Source organism: Vespula vulgaris, chromosome 3 (assembly GCF_905475345.1).
Source record: "Vespula vulgaris chromosome 3, iyVesVulg1.1, whole genome shotgun sequence".
Classification (NCBI taxonomy): domain Eukaryota; kingdom Metazoa; phylum Arthropoda; class Insecta; order Hymenoptera; family Vespidae; genus Vespula; species Vespula vulgaris.
In genome coordinates, this window is record NC_066588.1 from 9,633,586 (window position 1) to 9,655,889 (window position 22,304).

The 22,304-nt window shown below is 29.9% G+C and overlaps 1 protein-coding gene and 1 long non-coding RNA gene across 14 annotated transcripts; both read right to left on the minus strand.

The window, feature by feature from the left end:
* Positions 1–282: 282 nt before the first annotated feature.
* Positions 283–10,715, minus strand: LOC127062156 (fatty acid synthase-like). 2 transcript variants are annotated; one of them, XM_050989899.1, is made up of 19 exons: positions 10,520–10,715; positions 10,186–10,436; positions 9,866–10,097; positions 9,340–9,758; positions 8,830–9,123; positions 8,527–8,734; positions 8,263–8,423; positions 7,866–8,183; positions 7,283–7,788; positions 6,882–7,204; positions 6,401–6,811; positions 5,292–6,313; positions 4,990–5,225; positions 4,210–4,903; positions 3,300–4,128; positions 2,722–3,182; positions 2,379–2,633; positions 2,042–2,296; positions 283–1,953 (listed from the first exon to the last, which is right to left on the minus strand). In XM_050989899.1, the coding sequence occupies exons 1-19, from the start codon at positions 10,704–10,706 to the stop codon at positions 1,834–1,836; spliced, it is 7,182 nt and encodes a 2,393-aa protein (XP_050845856.1). In that variant the 5' UTR covers positions 10,707–10,715; the 3' UTR covers positions 283–1,833. The 2 variants fall into 2 exon arrangements, with proteins under 2 accessions (XP_050845856.1, XP_050845858.1); XM_050989901.1 differs by lacking the exons at positions 283–1,953; positions 2,042–2,296 and having other exon boundaries at positions 2,460–2,623.
* A 4,729-nt stretch (positions 10,716–15,444) lies between these two features.
* Positions 15,445–22,195, minus strand: LOC127062563 (uncharacterized). 12 transcript variants are annotated; one of them, XR_007781164.1, is made up of 5 exons: positions 22,058–22,195; positions 20,295–20,467; positions 18,734–20,224; positions 18,424–18,675; positions 15,445–18,336 (listed from the first exon to the last, which is right to left on the minus strand). It is a non-coding gene; the product is annotated as an uncharacterized LOC127062563 (long non-coding RNA). The 12 variants fall into 12 exon arrangements; XR_007781165.1 differs by having other exon boundaries at positions 20,295–21,082; XR_007781160.1 differs by having other exon boundaries at positions 20,295–21,082; positions 21,878–22,195.
* Between the last annotated feature and the right edge of the window lie 109 nt (positions 22,196–22,304).

Sequence of the window (22,304 nt, forward strand, 5' to 3'; positions counted from 1 at the left end):
TTTCTTATTGACGTTACAGAATTTTTCATTACGATGCAAACTACATATGTTGCTAGCAATGAAATGGCATTATTCAATGACAAAATAATCAATTTTCATCATATTACGATAGATATTCGATAATTAAAATCTTAAATATATTTCTCGGAGTATTTATGTGTATAGGTGATTGCATAATAATTTCAATAAATATTCTATATTTCTATATATCGAATAATAGTAATAAATCTAATAATATCCATAAAACTGATAATTTTATCATCAAAGAAAACATGCATGGCCTTCAAATCTTTCTGTTTATATTTGCAATATAACTATGTAAACTATATACTAATTATCTGTAAATTATAATTAACAAATCAAATTGAATATCTCTATACTGTTCTCGGATTCACGCATTAAATCACATAGACAAAATTTGTAAAAGAAGAGAAATATATCGAATCAACCATCATCATATCCCCATCGCATTCTATCCGTTCTTTACGTGAAATATGTTCAATAGACATATATAACGAATCAATCTATTCGAAATACGTCAGAGTACTAAGAAGAATACGTTTATTGAACGAATTTGGATATTATTTCCGTGCGATGTGATACGTCTTCATTTATGTTAAATTTGGAAGATTTGTTTATGTTAAATTTGCAAATTTTATGTTGGGGTTGCGTAATAATTCATCGAACTCGTAATAACACGAAAGAGCACTACACTTTTCAGTGAATTAGGCGACTCTTATTCTTAATACGAAATTTTAAGAATTGATAGCGTTTAATAATAACGTTCGTATATTATATTATACTATTTAATTATATTTTTATCCTAACGCATCAATTATACAAAAATGAAAATGCGATAATAAATTGAAGCTTTATTATAACGGATAATTTTATGTATCGATAGCTAATGTCTGGCGAAAGCCTTGAAATGTTTTCAGTTGTTAAGAAATCGCAATTAATCGGTGGTTAGACTGTTTCGTTTTCGTGACTCTACGTATTGAGAGATCCATAGAGTGAAGTTGCAATAAGCAATTTGAATATAAAAATAAAATTGGACTTCATCTTATAAATCGTTTTTCGTGGCCGAATTATATCAAAGAGGTCTCGATCGCCATTTGTTGAAGATGTGCTTCGTGAAGTAACTAGCTTCAATCTTATAAATATTGATTGATCGATGCGCAAGCGCAGATATATATATATCCAGATATAGATATATATATATATATATATATATATGTATATATATATATATCGGTACGACTTAGACGAGTTCAAAGTGAATCCGAACTAGAAGGCCATCTCTAGGCAACTAGCGATTTTGACACGTCTTAATAAAACGTGTCTCGCAAAAGTTCCTAATTGTCCTATACGTCCTTTATAGAGCATGTAAAACAGTATAATATAAAAAAATTGCTAAAACATAACTTGTTCGCGAATTTTTAGCATTCCATAAAGTACTTAACACAAAGTAATTGAGTGCGACAAAATTTTATTATAGGTATATAAATATGTCTATATATATGTACGTCTATACGCTATACTTTTTCAAGAATTCATTGTTCGAAATTACTACCAAAATTATACATAATTGAGCTAAGATCAATCGAGAATTTGACCTAAAACAGCTACATAGAAGTATTTAGATCTATTCCTGCTTCGTTAATTCCGATTTGTATAGTTTTCCGTTTACATTAAATATAATGTTTTATAAGCTTAATTAAATCATCTTATCATCCATTTTATATCATCGGAATCCCGATGTACGTATGTCCCGAACACTATAAATTAATTTTATAATTTTCATTTTCAGTAGTTTTCTTTCATTAGATTTTTTTAAAATCCCTCAGCAACGTCGAACAATTCATCATTAATTGCCATTGCAATTTTCATATCTTCTAACATCGTGATATGATCGCCGTCGACAACGTGTACATCCACTTTGGCTTCAGTAATCTAAAAATAACAGTATTTTGTTTAATTAAAAGTATTTTATATTCAATTAGTGCCATTTTTATAGATTACACAAAGTTTTAAAACTTACATTCTGCAGTCCATAATCATATTGCTCGTTTCGTACAGACGCTAACATAGGTTTGAACAACGTAATTGGTGCTCTTACATATGGTATTGGTTCTGGGTTATATGCTACAGCTGCTTGTAATCTAACATAAAGAGAATGAATAATATCCTTTTGATTACTTTTAAAAAACAATTCTCTTTGTTCAGAGGATAGTATATTAAAAAATGCATTCACTTTTTCATTCCACGAACTACATTTTCTTAATTCAAATTTAAGCTGCAAAGTAATATGGAAAAATTAGTATAAGATTACGAAAAAAAGAAAAGAAAAGATGTCTTTTACAAAAATAAGGACAAACCTCTGCAGAATTAATAAATATAAATGCATTCAATATAGCAAGCAAAATATTGCTTTCGAATTCCTCCTGCGATGACGAATGCAATTGTTGTTGTATAAGAGTCTTAATATGTTGAGGAGCACCGTCAATCAATATAAGCTGGCCATTAAATCCTCTGGCTTCTAACTTTCGGGTTAGTTCAATTGCTACGAGCGATCCAAATGAAAACCCCACTAATATGAAGTCATTTCGATCTTGAAGTTTCCCTAATATATGCTATAATATGTAAAAATGTACGAAATAATATTTAACGTTCAGGAATATTCGATATAATCACAAATTATATTGTACAGAAAGAATATACCGGTAGAAATAAATTGGCCATAGCTGGAATAGTTTTTAATTCACAATTCGCAGCCAATTGAAAACAAGTCGCTGGTGATTTAATTTTCGATTCTAATGGTTTGAAAACACTACCATATCCTTCGATTCCTGGTAGAAAGAATATCTCTTTTCGACCGTCCTCTGGATTAGTTTTAAGCGAAATGGTTACATCGGTGGAAAGATTTTCACCGAACAATTGCATCAACATCTTTCTACTACTTAATATTTCTTCTCTCGTGTTATCTTTTCTTCTGTCATTATCAGTCGATTTATTATTCATTTCAACTAGTTTAGCAAAATTCAAATTTCTAATATATTGCGTCGTGAGATATATTTCAAATTCACACTCTAATCTATCTTTTATTTCTACAGCTATCATAGAATCCATGCCAAGTTCAGCCAACGTAGTGTGTGGTCTGACATTCTTTAAATCATTAATACCTGGAATCAAGAATTTCAATTTGTAAGAAAATAAAAACAAGTAAAGCAGAATTTTCCGCATGGAATAAACTTATTAAGATCAATAATAAGAATATCGATTATAATAAGAATACATACCCATAATGTTTAAGACAGCATCTACAACATTATTCGCAACGTTACGTACACGTTTTACAGGAACAATCATACTAGAAACTACAGATTTTTCCTGTACCAAGAATCTACTCAGTACTTCTAAACATGATGATATTTTTTGCTGTAAGGTACCACAGATAGTAAGTTCTTTATCAGCATTCTGCATGTCAGCAAGAAGACCGACATCTCCAATTGCTCCCCATTGTATAGCTAATCCAGGTAAATGTTCTTCAACCCTTTTCTCACATATTCTCTCCATAATGGAATTTGCCATACCGTAATTCGTTTGTCCGGCGTTTCCTCTTCCGCACGAGACAGAAGAGAAAACTACGAAGTGTCGTAGATCTGGACAAAGCTTTCTAGTCATCTCGTCCAAATATCTTGTAGCCCATGCTTTTCCTTTGAAAGATTCCTCAAAAGTTTGGGGTGTTTGGTTTATACAAATACTATCTCTCAAAGAGACCGCGAGATTGAATATGCCATCGACTGGACCATAATCTATCGCGCTTTTCAATATATGCTCACAGCTATCTCGTTTAGCCGCATCGAGACCGACAAGAATCTTAATATTCACACCATATGATTCCAATGTTTTGATTTTCATGCGCTGATAACCATTCTTTATGCCATTCCGCGAAGTAATCACAATATTTTGAGCATTTCGAAGAACTAACCAATCGATTAGTTCCAAACCAAAACCACCCAAGCCACCAAGAACTACATAACTTTTATGGGGAATACATGTATAAGAAGGTTCAGCCAAAATGGGTGTATTAAGTGGTTCATTCTCTTCGCGGATCTTTATAAGGACCTACGACATATAAGAGGGATTTCAGATTACAATTTAAATTGTTAAAACAAAAGTATATTCCGACAGCGAATATCAACTTACTTTACCCATATGTTTTCCAGCTGCCATGAATCTCAATGCTGTCTCTACTTGATATTTGTCGAAGACAGTTCGAATAATCGGTTTGATAGCATTTTCCTTAAGAAGTATGTTGAATATTGAACTAATTTCGTTCTTGACTTTGTCATTCGTGTTTATAATTTTATCTAACATTATACCATGAAAACTAATACCCTTCATAAATATTCTAATGTTTATTTCATTATTAGCTGCAAAATCGAACTTTCCAATTTCTAAAAATCGTCCTCTATGGGCCAAACAACGCAGAGATGCTTGAAGTTTATCTTCCGCCAAGGAATTTAGAACGATGTCTACACCTGCACCATCGGTTTGTTGTAAAATCATTTTTTCGAAGGTAGTATCTCGAGAATTTCCAATGTGATAATCATCGATACTAGGAAATGTCTGCTTAATGAATTTACGCTTTTCTAGGGAACCGACCGTAGTAAAGACTTCACAGCCTTCACGAAGGGCTAAGTTAATTGCGGCTTGCCCTATTCCACCAGAACCAGCATGGATAAGGATTTTGTCACCCTTCTGCATTTCTCCGTTAATGTAAAGTGCAGCTATGCATGTGCAATATACACACGGTACTGTCGCTGCATCCTCCAAACTCCAACTTTCAGGTATAGTCCAAGAAAAAGTTTCGTCCAATTGACAAAGGTTCGATAAACATCTGAAAAAAAATTATTTATTTAATTTACTTGCAGCTTTTAATATTTTACGTACGAGATTTGATAATGGTTTGCATAATGAGTTCACCTGTTGCGGTTAACTCCCATAACCCTACGTCCACTAATACTTTTACCACTATATTCATATCCAATTACACAATCTACATCTTTTCTATTGCCTTCTTCTTGTGCTATTTTACCGGTTGACAACATCACATCTTTAAAATTTAATGATGCATAGTGAATCCTAACAAGATCTTCATTTTGATAATCCTTCGTAATACCTCCTTCAATCCAACGTATCGTGCTTAAATCTCCACGTATCTATTTAAAAATATTTTTTTATTATTGTATGCTACTAATAATTTGATAAAATATTTTCATTCATACCTGTTGATTAATAATGGCGTGATACGTGAGTTTGGGCTCGTGAGGTGGAAGTAACTGGTGCCTATATGATCCCCAAACATTCCCTGGTCGTAAAACATTAGTAACGAGATCCGTTTCGAGTTGTTCGGAGTAAAATGGTATTTTCAGAGAAAATTTCGGGGCTTTAAGATCTTGAATTAAAACAGCTCGAAAGATATTCCCACCAGGTTCCTTCTGTAAACAATTAATGAATCCTAAGAGACCGGACTCCAAGTTTCCTTCTTCAACGAGTATGACTCTCGTGTTGCTGATATCCTCTTCTTCTTTTCTTTTAAGTACAGCTTGTACTTTTTGCAACCAGTTAAATTCATTACTCTGAACGTTAACAATCATGGTCTGTTCCGGGATTTTATTTGTCTTTTTGAAAAGTATCCAGGATTCCTCGGAGGTACATTTTTCTAATACTATACGTAATTGAAATTCCTGTAAAATTGATAGGTCTAATGGTATGTTTCTTTTTTCACGAGATAAAAGAAATGCTCCATTTTTTGTAAATTTTAGAAGTTTTTTCAAGCTGTTCTTTTCTCCGTTCGTCAACAAACCGCATCCAATAGCGAATGAAGCGATGTCATCCGTTTCTATCATATTTGGTTCTGCAACAATGACACCTTTAGGAATATCTTCCACTTTGTTTCTCGATGTGAATACATTAACGTTAACTTCCACTATAGATAAATTATTTAATATATCCAAGATCATTGGAGAGACGAATTCTTCGGTTGAGATATTGTCCTTATCGTCAATAAGTTCGATTGTCTTCATCTTAAACATTGGTATATTTTCAAGTGTGATATGCACGGATAACGTTAATATTTCTCGTAATGATGTTTCCTTCTTGTCACGATAAGCGATGAATTTATATTCTTCGATAACTGGATCACTGATAGGTCTCTTTCTGGAAATCTCACTAATTCTAAGTTTATGTATTTCCACACCCACCGCTGCAATCATATCAACGTTTTTGAAAAATTGTACAGGTATATCTAAAATAAAAAACAGAGATTATGAGTAACGAATAATGGGGAATTCCAAGTATTAATTCACATTGCATTGATGATAACTGTTTTTACATTTTTTAGTACTGGTCACACTTTGAAAATATTGTTGATGAGCATTAGTATCTATTACCAATTTTTGAATTCCGATCGGCACAAATAAATCTCTAGTATCTAGATTAAAGGTTTTCATCTGTAGTATATTATCAATTAACGCTACCCAATTCTTTTTCCATTCGATATGCCCTTTCCTTCTCGAAACAGACGCACTGCGAATGCTTCGGAAGGGACCATTATATTGATATCCTCTTAACTTTAACTCCTTATAGATATCTTTCTCTTCTAATTCTTCTTCTTCGCTGTCAGCGTCAAAGTTTCTCTTTAGTACATCAAGGGGTACTTTCTCCTTCGATAAGTTCGTTGCAAGACTAATCTTTCCAGTAACAATAGCAGTACCTCCTTCGACAACTTCGAATTTACCGCTACCTATTTATTTGTTGTTCGTCATATATTCAATTGTTTGAAAAATAGTTTATATATGGCAGGCAACTATTACCTTTCTGAATCATGACCATCATTTCGATTTTCTCCACGTTTGGGACGATAGTAGCTCGATTGAATTTTACATTTTCCATGACAACGGACATTTCTGTGTAGAGCTGTCCCATCATCATTCCGAATGTTTCCCATACTAAACATAAATATCCTGCTGCAGGAAATAAATTTCTGCCATCAATTATATGACTTTTTATGTACTGGAAATCTTTGTCTACTATCGCTATTGCCACCATTCTTTCTCCGGACATAAACTTCTCGTGCATTTTGAAATTTGTTATGAACCAATCATACGAATGTTCCCACCTAAACATGATATAAATTCTGCATGAATTTCAAAAAATTTTCGAAATTTTTTTATTCCATGTTGTTTTTTGTTATTTCCATGTACATAATTCTTACCTAATGAGTGGGGATATCATTGGAGTACCACGACTGACCGGATATGCTACAAAGGGATGCAATTTAGAAAGGTCAAACTGTAAGCCGGCATTATATAGTTTTCCTAATCCTTGTAGAAAAATCTTCATATTATCTTTGAGATCTGGCAGATTTAATGTATTATTCGTTACCATTGTTTGCAATGATAGGCCACAAATATCTTGTAGTTGAATATGCGGCGCAATTTCAATGATAACGGCATTATTAGGTATAAAAGCCGAGGTTTCCTCGAAAAGTATAGGTTTCAATAAATTGTTCGTAAAATACTCAGCCGATGAATATTGTGCAGTAGCAGTCGACCATTCGTTGCATGATACTGATGTACTCAACCATTTACGACTTCGAGGTTTTCTCTCTGGTATCACTTTTTGTAAATTTGCCAAAAGTTTGACTTTGACTGTAGCAATGTAACGGCTATGATATGGTATTCTTTTTTCCGATAATATTTTCACAGCAATTTTCGTTGTCTGTGAAACAAAAAGATTGCATGATTTATTGGAAAATAAACCATCTAAACAATTCTTATTATTATCTTCAAACGAACCCGTAGCTTTTTAATAAACGCTTTCATAGATTCGGCTGGTCCGGTAATCGTTGAACTATGGGGTCCGTTGTGACATATAACGTCGATGTCATCAGGACACATATCCTCTATATGTTTATAACCCAGCCCAACCAAAACCACAGAAAAATGAGGTATTTTTGCTTCTATTACGGATATTCCTTGGAAATACGCTGCCAATATTGTTTCTTCCGCTGTTAAACTTCCATCTGCGTATGCACATCCAAATTCACCAACAGAATATCCGATTATATAATCCGGTAGAACTCCCAATGAAGTTAAAAGATCCACGAAGCCGATCTATACAATATTTTCCCCATTTTCAAATGTTGTCGAATGTATGAAATCTCATAAGTGGTTGTATATGAACCTATATTACCTGAACCGCAGCTATACCGACGGACAAGTGCAAGATGTTGTCTAACAAGTTATTTTCTTTTCCAGTCAATATTTCATAAATATTGAGTTTACGCGACTTTAGCACGGAGTTGCATTTTTCTATTGATTTTGCAAATATTGGTAATCTCATCAGAGCTTCACCTAATAAATTCAAATAAAATATAATGAACTTAATATTTGTAATGATAATTAAATTCACGACCCCATTATTTTCCTAGAAATATTAGGGTAATAATTTTCATACCCATTTCGAGCCACTGCGAGTCCATTCCAGTAAAGACGAAACATATTGGCTTCTTAGTACCAGAAAAGCATTCAATCTCCCTTACTTTGGTGTCGGATGGTTTAAGATCAGTTATCGTGAATCCACGATATAAATGACCTGGTATTGCCTTGTGATGAATATCATGAAGAAGGCGAATAAATTCGACATCTAGCGGTCTGTTATCAATCTATGGAGAAAAATGTGGAAATTTTATTTCCGTGATTTTAACAAATTGTTTCTTTATTTACTCTATTAAAAAGTAAGTTGAATCTTTTTGCATACCTCATTTAATATGATTTCTACTGCTTCTGCGGTACGTCCTGAGACAGCAACGAGTCTATGCAAATCATCATTTAGCAATTCATTATTGTGCTTTATTTTTGAGTTTGATCTGAGTAAAACATGAGCATTAGTACCACCGAAACCAAAGGAATTAATGGCTATGTATTCACCATCTAACAGAGTTGGTTGGGTAACAACTTCTATTCGTCCGTCTGTAAGCGCTTGCACGTCTTTGCGTGGTATATTAAAGTTAATATTTGGGGGTATTAGACCTGATTCCATCGATATAATCACCTACAAATGTGTACAATAACATAAATATATATACACGTAAATATATACATTTATATCGAAATATAACAAAGAATATATATAATATATAATCCCATTACAAATAATATACTAAAATATTAGAACTATATATATAATTTCTAAATAATTGCGCTAATAAAATGTGGAAGATACATAAATGCAATAATTTTAACACCTTGTGATTCAAACGCCGTTTACCTTAGCAATGGAACAAATGCCACTGGCTCCTTCGGTATGTCCTATGTTCGATTTAATAGAACCAACTTTAAGAGAATTAGTGGTATTTTTAGTGAAAATTTGATCTATTGAACTCAGTTCTACAGGGTCACCGACTCTCGTTCCCGTACCATGAGCTTCGATGTAAGAAATAAAATCCGTTGATACATTGCATTCTTTGTAGAATTCTTTAAAAAGAGTACTTTGCATTTTGTTAGATGGAAATGTGATTCCTTCTTGTTTATAACCATCACAATTCGTTTTCGCATGAATAATCGTAGCATATATTCTCTTAGCAGTTTTTGCTTTTTGTAGAAATGCTACAGAAACACCTTCACTACGGGTGTAACCATTTGCGTCTTCGTCGAAAACCTTGCAACGACCATCCTGATTCAACACTCCTACCAAAGATAACTATGTTAAAAAATTAGAACTATCATGATAATTAGACAATTATTTATTTGATGAAAAGTAAAAATTCTTTTACAGAATTTGTTATAATCAATACCTAAACAATTAAATTGTAGAGATACGTATGGGTGGAGACAAAGATTTGATCCACCGACTATAGCATAATCGCATTGTCCACTACGTATAGCCCGATAAGCATGTTCCACTGCGTAAAGACTAGAACTACACCCTGTATCAATCAGAGAAGACGGTCCAGTTACACCCAACCAAAATGAAATATTTTGAGCCATCATGTCTCTGCTACAGCACGTGATTCCAAAGCCATTTGTCTACATTCAAAAAGTAGTATTTTTTGTCTGGTCCATCCACATAAGTAATCGGTAATCTATTTGCTGATTGTATGATCATTTCACGTACCTGAAGTTTTCCGTGGAGCCATGTTGCTTCGGAATCAGAGAAACATGTACTTATGAAAACACCTGTCTTTGATCCACGAATATCCTCTGGATTATACCCAGCATCTATTATAGCTTCGTAAGTATGTTCGAGCATCATTCTGCTCATAGGATTCATCGTATGAGCTTCCTTGAAATGTATTCCAAAAAATAATGCATCGAATTTCTCAATATTGTTTATTTTGCCGATTCGCTTTGGAATTTCTGGATGATCTTATGAAATATGAAATATAATGATAAGAAGATATTAACGTTAACGAACTTACTCTGTTACATATAATTAGTATAATCGATACCTAGTTTCCAACGACAGTTTTCGGTGATGCAATTTTTGCGATTATAAAGATTATCTTTCAATTCTTCCATATTATTAGATTCGGGAAATCTCCCAGCAAATCCGGAAATAACAACTTCTTCGCCTGGTTCTGGATTGGCATATTTGATAGATTTATACGATTTTTCTGATTTCTTATATTCACTCATGATACTTGATCTTTTTTTTTTACTGCACGAAATGGAATGAAGAATTCTGAATTGAGACTAAAAGTATTTCTTCAATATCTGACCTTTATCGACGACTTTTCTTTTATATAAGTTTTATATATCCCCTCAAAAAATTCGTTAACTGACACGATGAATACATTTTCTTTCCATTAAATAATATCTGTTCAAATGAAAATGCATATTATTTAATTTGATGCGTTACCAATCTGTTATTGTATTCATATTACGTAATGTTACGACACTGCTCGATGATAAAGAAAGTAAATTTTGTTACAATACGATAAGTTTTTGATAACCAGAGGCCTTAAATTTTAATTTTACAAACTATTACATATGTACAATCTTGTCCGGAAACTTTTCTATCTCAGATAACAATTGGACCAGTAATTGTCTAATTAACATAAAATGGATAAAAACTAGGAAAAAAACATATTCATATTTCCATTTTCTATCGACGTTACCAAATTTTTACTTGCAAATTGTTAAGATTGTTAAGATGATCGGCCAATGGGAAGGTTGTAAATGAAATAGCATTATTCAATGACAAGAAAATCAAATTTTATCTTCGTACGATAGGCATGTGATAACCGATAATTTTAAATTTGTATATTATATCGTCCGTGCATAATTAATAGTCATAAATTTATCAAATTGTATAAGTAGTTGTCTGATAATTTTAATAAAGATAACATTTCCAAACTTTCGAATTATTTAATAATTGCAACCTTCGGAATTTGTAAAAATGTTCATAAAATTCAGAAATATGATCACCATTGGGTAATAAATATACAATCATTGCTACTGTATTTTCAGTTAGAGTCGGGAAAATGCAGAAAATATTACAGCATCGATTGTATCATTTGTTCATTATGCACATGTGCCGAAATTCTCTAATAAAAGAAAACTGGAATGCTAATTTTTCTGAGAAAATTGTTATTGGGAGATTATGTAAAACACGCTATTGGGAGATTAAAGCACTTTTAATTTAATATGTTCTTAAAAATTTAAGACACTTCTTGTACTCTGTTATTGAAGTCTCTTAAGGTTTCTTTTGGAAAAATATTTAAACTATGCTCTCAGTGCGATCGTAATGGATCTAAAATGCCAGAAAATTTCATTACAAAGGAAAGTGATGTTGGTTGAATATTTCCAAGAGTTATGTAAACAAGAGACGCAAAGAGAAGAACTACCGTCTATATGATTATTCGGAAAGAAAACACAACTAATTGCTCTCGTTAAGATTGTAATAAGTGACGTTGAACATGAGATATTCCAGAACACGTATCTCACCGTACATTAATCCAACCCATCAAAAGATACGATGATAACCTTTCTAATAAATGACACTCCTTAAACGAACTTAGATTTGCGAGTATAAAGGCGATAAAGGGAAAAAATGAATTTCAATGAGAGAAAATTCTTATACTCCTTCGATCGATAATGCGATCTTCCATATAAATACATATGAATCAGACTGATATTTTTTATTGGTAAGATTATAAGATCCAATCAATATACAATAGTATTATAGTAAGTCAGGAATAAGCTCTACCGACATAACGACTATAAAGTGCTGCGTAGTTTCTTCATGAGTATTATATATAGGAAAAGATAATATATTGCTTGTTATTTAAAATTTGCTTTTCAAATATTGATCGAGTATGAAATACTATCATCCATGTATATTATTTATTTTAATATATGAATGAATTTGTCAGATAAGTTTGATAACCTGTTTTTATAACATTTATAACATTTATGTAACAGTTTTCTTCGTTTGATTCTAGATTGGAAGAATTGGTACGATACATCCAGTTTTTCATATTCACTTATGATATTTTTAAGTATTTCTGTTTCCAACGCAAAATATATTATAAAAGTTAGAACACTAAAATTATTTCTATGTTTTCATTCTGATGGAAATCGTCGCTAATATTTCCTCTATTATAACAATGTTGTATACTTCTTTAAAGAATTCATCATTTAACGCAATATTATGCCTTATTTCACTCTTTGTTTTAAATTTATTAAAATTAGAAAAGAATATATTTGTCTATTGAATTTCATATCTTTCTATTCTGCTTAAGTATAACGTCGACGCTATTCGATAATAAGAAAATCGTGTCTCGTCGTAATTAGATAGATGTTTGTTAATTATAAATCTGAAGTTTATCATACAGAGTGAATGTTAAATTTCTTCTGAAAATTTTCGTATCATAAAAAAGTAGAAAAAGAAAGTCAACGTATTTACATTCTCATTTCTAATTTACATCATACAATTTTATTATTATTAATATGATTACAAGTTTCCATATAAATGACACAGTTCATTAATAATGAACATAATTATCCAATGAAAAATATATCATGTTATCTCGAAATATGTTAAATATTTAATAATAGAAAATCAAGTTCATATTTACGCATATATGTAAATATTATTATGAGCCGACTTAGAAGAGTTCAAAGTTAATTCCGAACTAAAGGGCCGTTTTTAGACATCCAGCGAATTTGACTCGCCTTGAAAAAACATATCTCACGAAAGTTCCTAATTGTCCTATAAATCTTTTAAACAATATATAAACAAAAAAAGCGTAACAATATATGTATATATATATATATATATATATATATATATATATATATAACAGCTTCAAAAATTTACGAATTGTGTATACATCCCTTGTCCGCATATTGTTGTCTTCGACAAACAGCAAAACAAAAAGCAATCGAACGTGACAAAACTTTATTATAAGTATATACATATATTTACATATGTGTTATATATATACGTTATACTTTTTCGAGAATTTACTGTTTCGGAATTATCGCCAAAATGTATAATAATCAAAGGACGATCGAGAGTTCGGCCTAAAGCAGTTACATAGAAATGATTAGACCTACTATTATTTTGTTCCTTTATTTTGTTCTTTTATTATTTCTTTTATTTCTGGATTATCTTATGAAATATAATGATAGGAAAATATTAACGTTAACTATCTTATCCTGTTACATATAATTATATGTAGTTTTATCTTTTTTGATGTATGACCATAGACGATATCTAGTTTTATCTTTCAATTCCTCTACATTATTGGATTCCGGAAATAACAACTTTTTTGCCTGATTTCTGAACTGGCATATTTGATAGATTTATACGATTCTTCTGATTTCTTATATTCACTCATGGTATTTGATCTTTTTTTTACTACGCGAAATGAAATGAAGAATTGTCAATTGACAATGAAAGTATTTCTTCAATACAGAATCGTTATCGGCGAATCTTCTTATCGTTACCGACGGATTGTTATATTTCCTTCCAAGAAATTCGTTAATTAATGCCACCAATACATTTTCTTCCCATTTAATACTATGTATTCAAATGAGAAAAGCATATCTTCAAATTAATACTTAACCACATGTCTTTCCACTCGTATTATGTAATACGTCGGCACTATTCTATGACAAGGAAAATAAATTTTATTGTAATACGATATGTTTTTGATAACTGGAGATCTTATATTTATATTTTATAAAATATATGCAACCTTTCTCTTATTTTTTATTATAGATAATACTTTGACCAGTAATGGTTCAATTAACATAAAAATAAAAGAATCTATTTCTGAAGAAAACATATTCATATTTCCATTTTCTATCGACGTCATAAAATTTTTACTTGCAAATTATTTAGCTGATTACTCGTTCCAATGAGAAATCGTTAACAATAAAATAGCATTATTCAATAACCAAAGTGTCAAATTTTATCTTAATACGGTAAGCATTTGATAACCGATAGTTTTAAATTTATATTTTAAACGATCATTGTACATTAATAGTCATATCTATGTTGTAAAAGTATAAACGTAGTCGTTTGATAATTTTAATAAAAATAATATTTCCAAACTTTCGAATTTTTAAAAAATTGCAACTATCGAATTGTCTAAATATTGTCAAAGAATTCAGAGATCTCTTCACCATTGCGTAAAATCTGATTTTTAAAAATAATTTTGTATGAAGCATAAGAAAAGAAATTGATTTGAAATTGTAACTTAGTCACTTTATCTCTAATGGAGATAGTGGCTTAATATGTAATAGAAAAAGTTTTCGTTCAGATGTCTATTAAATTCATCATTTTGGTATATATATCAATTTTTACCATTCCTCTTCACACTTTGCTGGATATTTACGTGAAATGTGTTGGAGAGACATATCTAACGATTCAATCAATTCGAGATACGTCTTCATTTATGTTAAATGTGCAAAATCTATTCGTTAAAGTTGCAGATTTTATGTTCACGTTGCGTGATCATTTTTACCATGCATATTGGACTATTTTAAATGTAATCGAGTTAATTGCAAAAGAATCAAAATGAAATTAAAAATTATAAAGAATTAAAAAAAATAAAAAAATGAGGAACAAAAAATCGTAAAATAGAAAACAATAAGTTCCTTTTTACATCACTGTTATTATATTTCTTTCCGAAAAATTAATTAACGAAAAATTAATAATCTAATAACATTTACCAATACCTAACGCTACAATCCATTCAAATAAAACAGGATATTTAAAACTGAACTTTGAATTACCTGTTTCTCTATTCATGTTCGGTAATAAGTCAATACATTTTAGTACCAGAGAAATTCCAAATTTTTTTATTGAGATAACAACTAAAATTATATATCTAATATGTTTTCAAAAATTTCCAGTCAATGATTACATTTTTATTAAATAGAAATTATAATAAAGAAATTTATTTGATCAATTTCATATATCTTACAAAATATATTATTACAGGCTGGCCTAGAAGAATTTGGAATGAACTCGAAACGAATAGTCCATTTTACCGACAAAATTTTAACTCAAGTATTTGTCTGTTTTCAATGGGAACTCGTCCTAAGCAGACATGATTCATGTACGTTCCGGATTATTTGCTATTATCTTTAAGAGAATTTATAAATGTTAATTTTGTAGATAAGTTGATTCTTGTTAAACATTAAAATTCATTTTATGTTTTAAAGCAGAATTGCGCGTAATATTTTGGGGATATTTGTATCTATTTTTCCTGAAGCTATCCTATCATAAATCACACCTTGATCAGTAATGATTACGTTTAACTTAAAAGTAATTAACAGAAAAAAAACAAATCTAGGAATAAAATATATGCGTATTTTCATTTCCAATTGACGTCACAAATTTTTTTTTGCATTGTATTAATATGTAAATACGTTAGACTGAACATATATAATATTGTTAACAATGAAATAAAACTATTCAATGATAAAATGATCAACTTTCGTCGTAATACGATAGATATTATTAAATTAAAATCTTAAAAATAAAATCTTATTAAAATAAAATGAGAAAGCATATGTGCATTAATAATCATAATTGATCACATGATAATTTTAATAAAAATTCTATGTTTCTAAATTATCAATAATAGTAATAAATTTAATAATATCCTTAATACTGACAATTTTATTATTATATAAAACATATATGGCTTTCAAATTTATTTACACTTGCGTTATAATCAACAATTCAGATTAAGTAATTATCACATTGTTCTTATACTCAAGCTTCGAATCACATAAACGAGATTTGTTAAAAAAAAGAAGTATAACGAATCAATTTTCACCATATCCTGTTCACACTTTGCTGGATATTTATGTGAAATGTATTGGAGAGACATATTTAACGATTCAATCAATTCGAGATACATTTTCATTTTTATGTTAAATGTGGAAGATCTATTTATGTTAAATTTGCAGATTTTATGCTCAGGTTGCGTAATAATTCACCGAACTCGTAATAACATGAAAGTGCGATAGCAGAATAGTTTTCAATGAGTTGGACGACTCTTATGCTTAATACGAGATTATAAGAATTGAAATCGTTTAATAATAACGTTCATATATTATATATTTAATTATTTTTTTATTCTCATCCGCCAATTATATATAAATAAAAACACGATAACAAATTTAATCTCTATTGTGACGGATATTCTTATGTATCGATGGCTACCGTAGGGTGAAGGACGAAAGATTTTTACTCGAAACATTTCCAATTGTTAAAAAATCGCGATTGATCGGTAGCATGGACTATTTCGGTCTCGTGATTCTACGAATTAAGAGGTTCATAGAGTTGAATAAGCAATCTGACTATAAAAATAAGTTTTAACTTTATTTTATAAATCGTTTTTCGTCACCGAAAAATGCTTATTATGTCAGAGATTAAAGCTGTGCTCCGCAAACAAATGGCTTCGACCTATTTTTATAATCTTAAATCATCAAATAAAATTTTAATAAAGTTTGATTGATCAATGCGTAAACACAGATGTGGTGAAATATCTTAAACTGATATCTTGACCATACACATTTATGTGTATATGTATGTATACATTCCAACTGGAAATATAGTAGCTCTCCCCCCCCCCCTGTGTATGTGTGTGATACACACACACACATAGCTACTAGATTTCCAGTTGGAATCGGAAAAAACCGAAAATATTAGTACATTGACTATATCATTTGCTCAAACTAATAGAAGAATCTCTAATAGAAGAAAATTGTTATGTTAACTTTCGTGAGAAAACTGGCTAAAACACATTATTAGAAGATTAAAGTACTTTCAAAATTATTAATTTAATATATTCTCAAAAATTTAAGACACTTCTTGTATTCTCTTATTGAAGTCTCTTAAGATTTCTTTTGTAAACATATCTAAATGACGCTATCTGTGCGACCGTAACGTATTTAAAATAACAGAAAATTCCATTATAATAACATAACAATAACAGAAAAGTGTTGTTGGTAGAATACTTCGAAGAGTTGTAACAACAAGATACGCAAACAGGAGGATCATCTATTCCGTAATTTAGAAACTAAACACAACTGATCGCTCCTGTTAAGATTGTAACAAGTAACATCGTACGTTGGATATTCTAGTACACAAGTGACAAATGTATCTGACTCTACGTTAATCCGGCTTGCAGAAAGGCACGGTGAAAGGTTTCCTAATGGAAAAGTCTCCTTAAGTGAACTTAAAATCGCGAATAGAATCACGATAAAACAAAAAGATAAAGTTCCACGAGGAAAAAATCGTAATACTCGTTTGATCGATGTCTCATTTGCTCATATAAGCATAAATAAATTAGATTGATATTTTGTATTGAAAAGATTATAAGATCCAAGCAAAATGTCCAATATTATTAAAGCTAGTCGCGAATAAATCCTACCCTTATAACAAGTACGAGGCTCCATGTACTTTTTCTGCAAATATAATTTAAATAGCAAAAGATAATATTCAATTATCTGCTATACTTTTCAAATATTTATCACGTATGAAACATTATTCCTCCATGCATATTCTTTATTTTAATATAAGAATGAATTTGTCAGATAAAGCTGATATCAAATATTTCTAAACATCCATCACACATACATTACCAACGCCACATTGGTTTTCTTTCATTATATTTTCCTTAAATATTTTAACAACCTAGAATAATTCATCATTAATTGCCATTACAATTTTCGTATCGATCACGTATAATATCGTGACATGATCGCTGTCAACAACACCCACTTTGGCTTTAGTAATCTGTAATAAATAAATCTAAAATAAATAACAACATTTTCAAGTAAATTATTATTTTCTTCATGATCTATACGAAATTTTAAAACTTACAATCCATAATTATACTGGATATTTAGTACAGATGATAACAGCGGTTTGAACATTGTAACTGTTATTCTTACATATGGTATTGGTTTTGGATCGTATGGCATAATTGCTTGTAATCTGACATTCAGAGAGCAAATAGCATTTTTTTAATTCCTTTTGTTTGGGAACATTAAAAATACGTTACGTTGATAGAACATTAAAAAATGCTTTTACTTTCTCATTCCACATATTGTATTTTTTTAATTCAAATTCAAGCTGCAAAGTAATGTTGAAAAATAGAATGTGCCTTATGAAAAGTAAAAAAAGAAGATACCTTTTAGGAAAATATAAATGAACTTCTGCACTGTTAATAGCCATACATGTGTTTATTATACCAAACAAAATATTGATTTCCAGTTCTTCCTATGATGACGAATGCAATTATTGCTGTATAAGCATTTTCAGATGCCGAGGAGTCCCGCCAACCAAAATAAGCTGACCAATAAATCTTTTGGTTTCTAACTTTCGTGTGAGTTCAATAGCTATAAGCAATCCAAATGAATACTCCACTAACATGAAATCATTTTGATCTTTAAATTTATCTAATATGTGCTGTAATATGTAAAAATTATGTACCATATTAATGTGCAATTCTCTTTATAGATACCTATAACATAAGACGAATTTCAAATTGTAATTTAATTTGTTAAAACAAATATATATATATATATATAACAAAGAAGAACATCAATTTATTTTCCTCGAATGGTTTCCAGCTGTCATGAATTTAAGTGCTACATGTACTTGATCTTGACGAACAATTGATTTGATAGTATTCTTTAATGAATTTACATTAGTAACGAGATCCGTTTCAAGTGGTCCAAAGTAAAGTGTTAATTTCAAAGAATTCGGAGCTTTAAGATCTTAAAATAGATCTTAAAATAGATCTTAAAACAACTCAGATATTCTCACCAGGTTCTTTCTGTAAGCAATTAATGAATCCTAAGAGACCCGACTCAAAGTTTCCTTCTTCAATGAGTATGACTCTCATGTTGCTGATATCCTCTTCTTCTTTTCTTTTAAGTATAGCTTGCACTTTTTGCAACTAATTAAATTCATTGCTCTTAATGTTAACAATCATAGTCTGTACCAGGATTTTATTTATCTTTTTTGAAAATATCCAAGATTCCCCGGAGGTACATTTTTTTAAAACTATACGTAATTGAAATTCCTATAAAATCGATAAGTCTAATTATTGTATTGCTTTTTCTAAGAGATAAAAAAAAAGCTCCATTTTTTATAGATTTAAAAAATTTTTTTCAAGCGGTTTTTCTCTTCGTTCGTGAACAAATCATGTCCAATAGCAAATGGATTGGTATCATCCATTTCTATCATATTTGATTCTGAAACTATGACATCTTTAGGAATACCTTCCAATTTATTTTTCAATGTATTTTCATTTGTATAATTTTTCAATTTATTTTCAAATGTATTTTTCAAATACATTAATATTAGCTTTAACTAAAAGCAAATTATTTAAAATATCTAACAGTACTGGAGAGACGAGTTCCTCAGTTGAAATATTGTCCTTATCTTCAACAAGTTTGATTGTCTTTACTTTGAACATATTTTCAAAAGTGATATATATAAATAATATTACTATTTCTCATAATGACATTTCCTTTCTGTCACTATAAGCAATGAATTTATATTCTTTGATAATTGGATCACTGATAGATCTCTTTCCAGTAATCACAGTAGCTCTAATTTTATAGATTTCCACTTTTAATTACATCAATGTCTTTGAAAAATTGTATAGGTATACCTGAAATAAAAAATATGCATTATAAGCAATTGATAAGAAAGAATTACATATATTACTTTATGTATATTACTTTAAATCCATATATTACTTCACATTTCATTAATAATAAGTGTAATATTTTTATTTTTCATTAGTAGTCAAATTTTAAAAATATTGTTGATGATCTTTAGGATCTATTATCAATTTTCAAATTTCAATCAGCATAAATACCCAAACTCTAGGATCCAAACTGATAATTTTCATCTGTAACATATTATCCATGAATACTACCCAATTATTTTTCCATTTGATATATTCTTTTTTCCCAAAATAGATGCGCTGCGCATGCTTTGAAAGTGACTGCTATATTGGTAACCACATTTCAACCACAATTTCAACTCTATAGATATCTTTTTCAGCTAATTCTTTTTTTTCATTGTAAATATTCCTCTTGATCACATCAAAGAATACTTTCACCTCTGATAAATTTGTTACGAAACAAATCTTTCAAAACAATAGCATCTCTTATGATGATTTTGAATTTACTGCTACTTATTTGAAAATCATCATGTATTCAAATCTTTAAAAAATAATTTATACATGCTAGAAAGTAATTATTTTTGTGAATCATGACCATCGTTTTAAGTGTTCTCTCTTCAAGGACGGTGGTAATTCAATTGAACTTTATATTTTTAATGATAACAGACATTCAGGTATACAAGTTTCCTACTATAATACCTAATGTTTGCCAAACATATATATATTGTTGCAGGAAACAAATTTCTATCATATATTACATGATTGTTTATATACTCATAATCATTATTGGTCATTGATATTGCAACAATCCATTCTCTGGAAACAATTTTTTCTTACATTCTGAAAGATGTTATAAATCAATTATACGAATGTTTCCATCTAAACATGACATGATATTACACTTTAACATTAAATTCTAAAAACATTCAAATTGTTAGTTCTTTTTGCTTTCTTATAATTCTTAACTAATGAATAGGGATATCATTGGAATATCTGAACTTAAAGGATATTTTACTAGTGAGAATAATTTAATAAGATCAATTTATAAGCTTGCATTATATTTAACATCCTAATATTAGTTTCCCTAATCCTTATAGAAAAACTTCAGCTTTATCTTTACAATTTTTTAATGCAATATATAAACTTAAAGAATTACGTTTCATGATGTTGATATAAAGAAGCTACCGTAACTCTGGTATTTTAATAAGTTTTGGACAGATAATAAAAATCAGAAAATACACATCTAGTCATTCATATCGATTGATTTAAATTTCTAAGATATCATCAAATTTTTAAAAATGTGTAATTTCTTTTATATTTTATAAATTGGAAACAGAGATTTTGTAAGCAATGCATAGCACATTCATAATTCAGATACTGCAGATACAAGATTAAATGATTCTATTAGTTTCTTTTTATTATATCGATATAAACGAATATAATCAACTAATTTATTTTTTTGTTTTCCTTATTTGATATGATAACAAAAGAAGAAAGGACGTATTATTTTACGTGATAGTTTTTCGCACAAATTATCAATAAATTGCCGTGTCCTTGATAATTTTGACATACCCATCGATAAATACGTCTCATATTTTAATTTATATTTATATTTTATTAGAATTAAATATTTACATTTTAATTAGTTTAAATTATATTTGATTAAAAATGATATTTGATTATAAATATCCACTAATTATTTTTGACAAAACATTCAATAAGATCACGTTTTCTATCGCAAATTTATACACTAGTTATTACATGTGTTAATTACATTTATTATCGTATATGTATTTTTCGCGAAATGAAACATACCGACGTCATATCTAACACAGATCACTACGAGATGCATATCACCATTAAAAGAAAATAAAAATACGAGTAATTGAAAAGTACGAATCCACGAACATAACCTAAATGCAACGCGATTGTTAGATATAGTGACAAGAGCATAACCTACCAAGCTTATACACCGATACGTAGTCGCATGGTAGGGCAGTATTCCCCGGTGACTTGTAGTTCATATTTTGTCCATATCTGGCGTTGAAATCACGCACTCTTC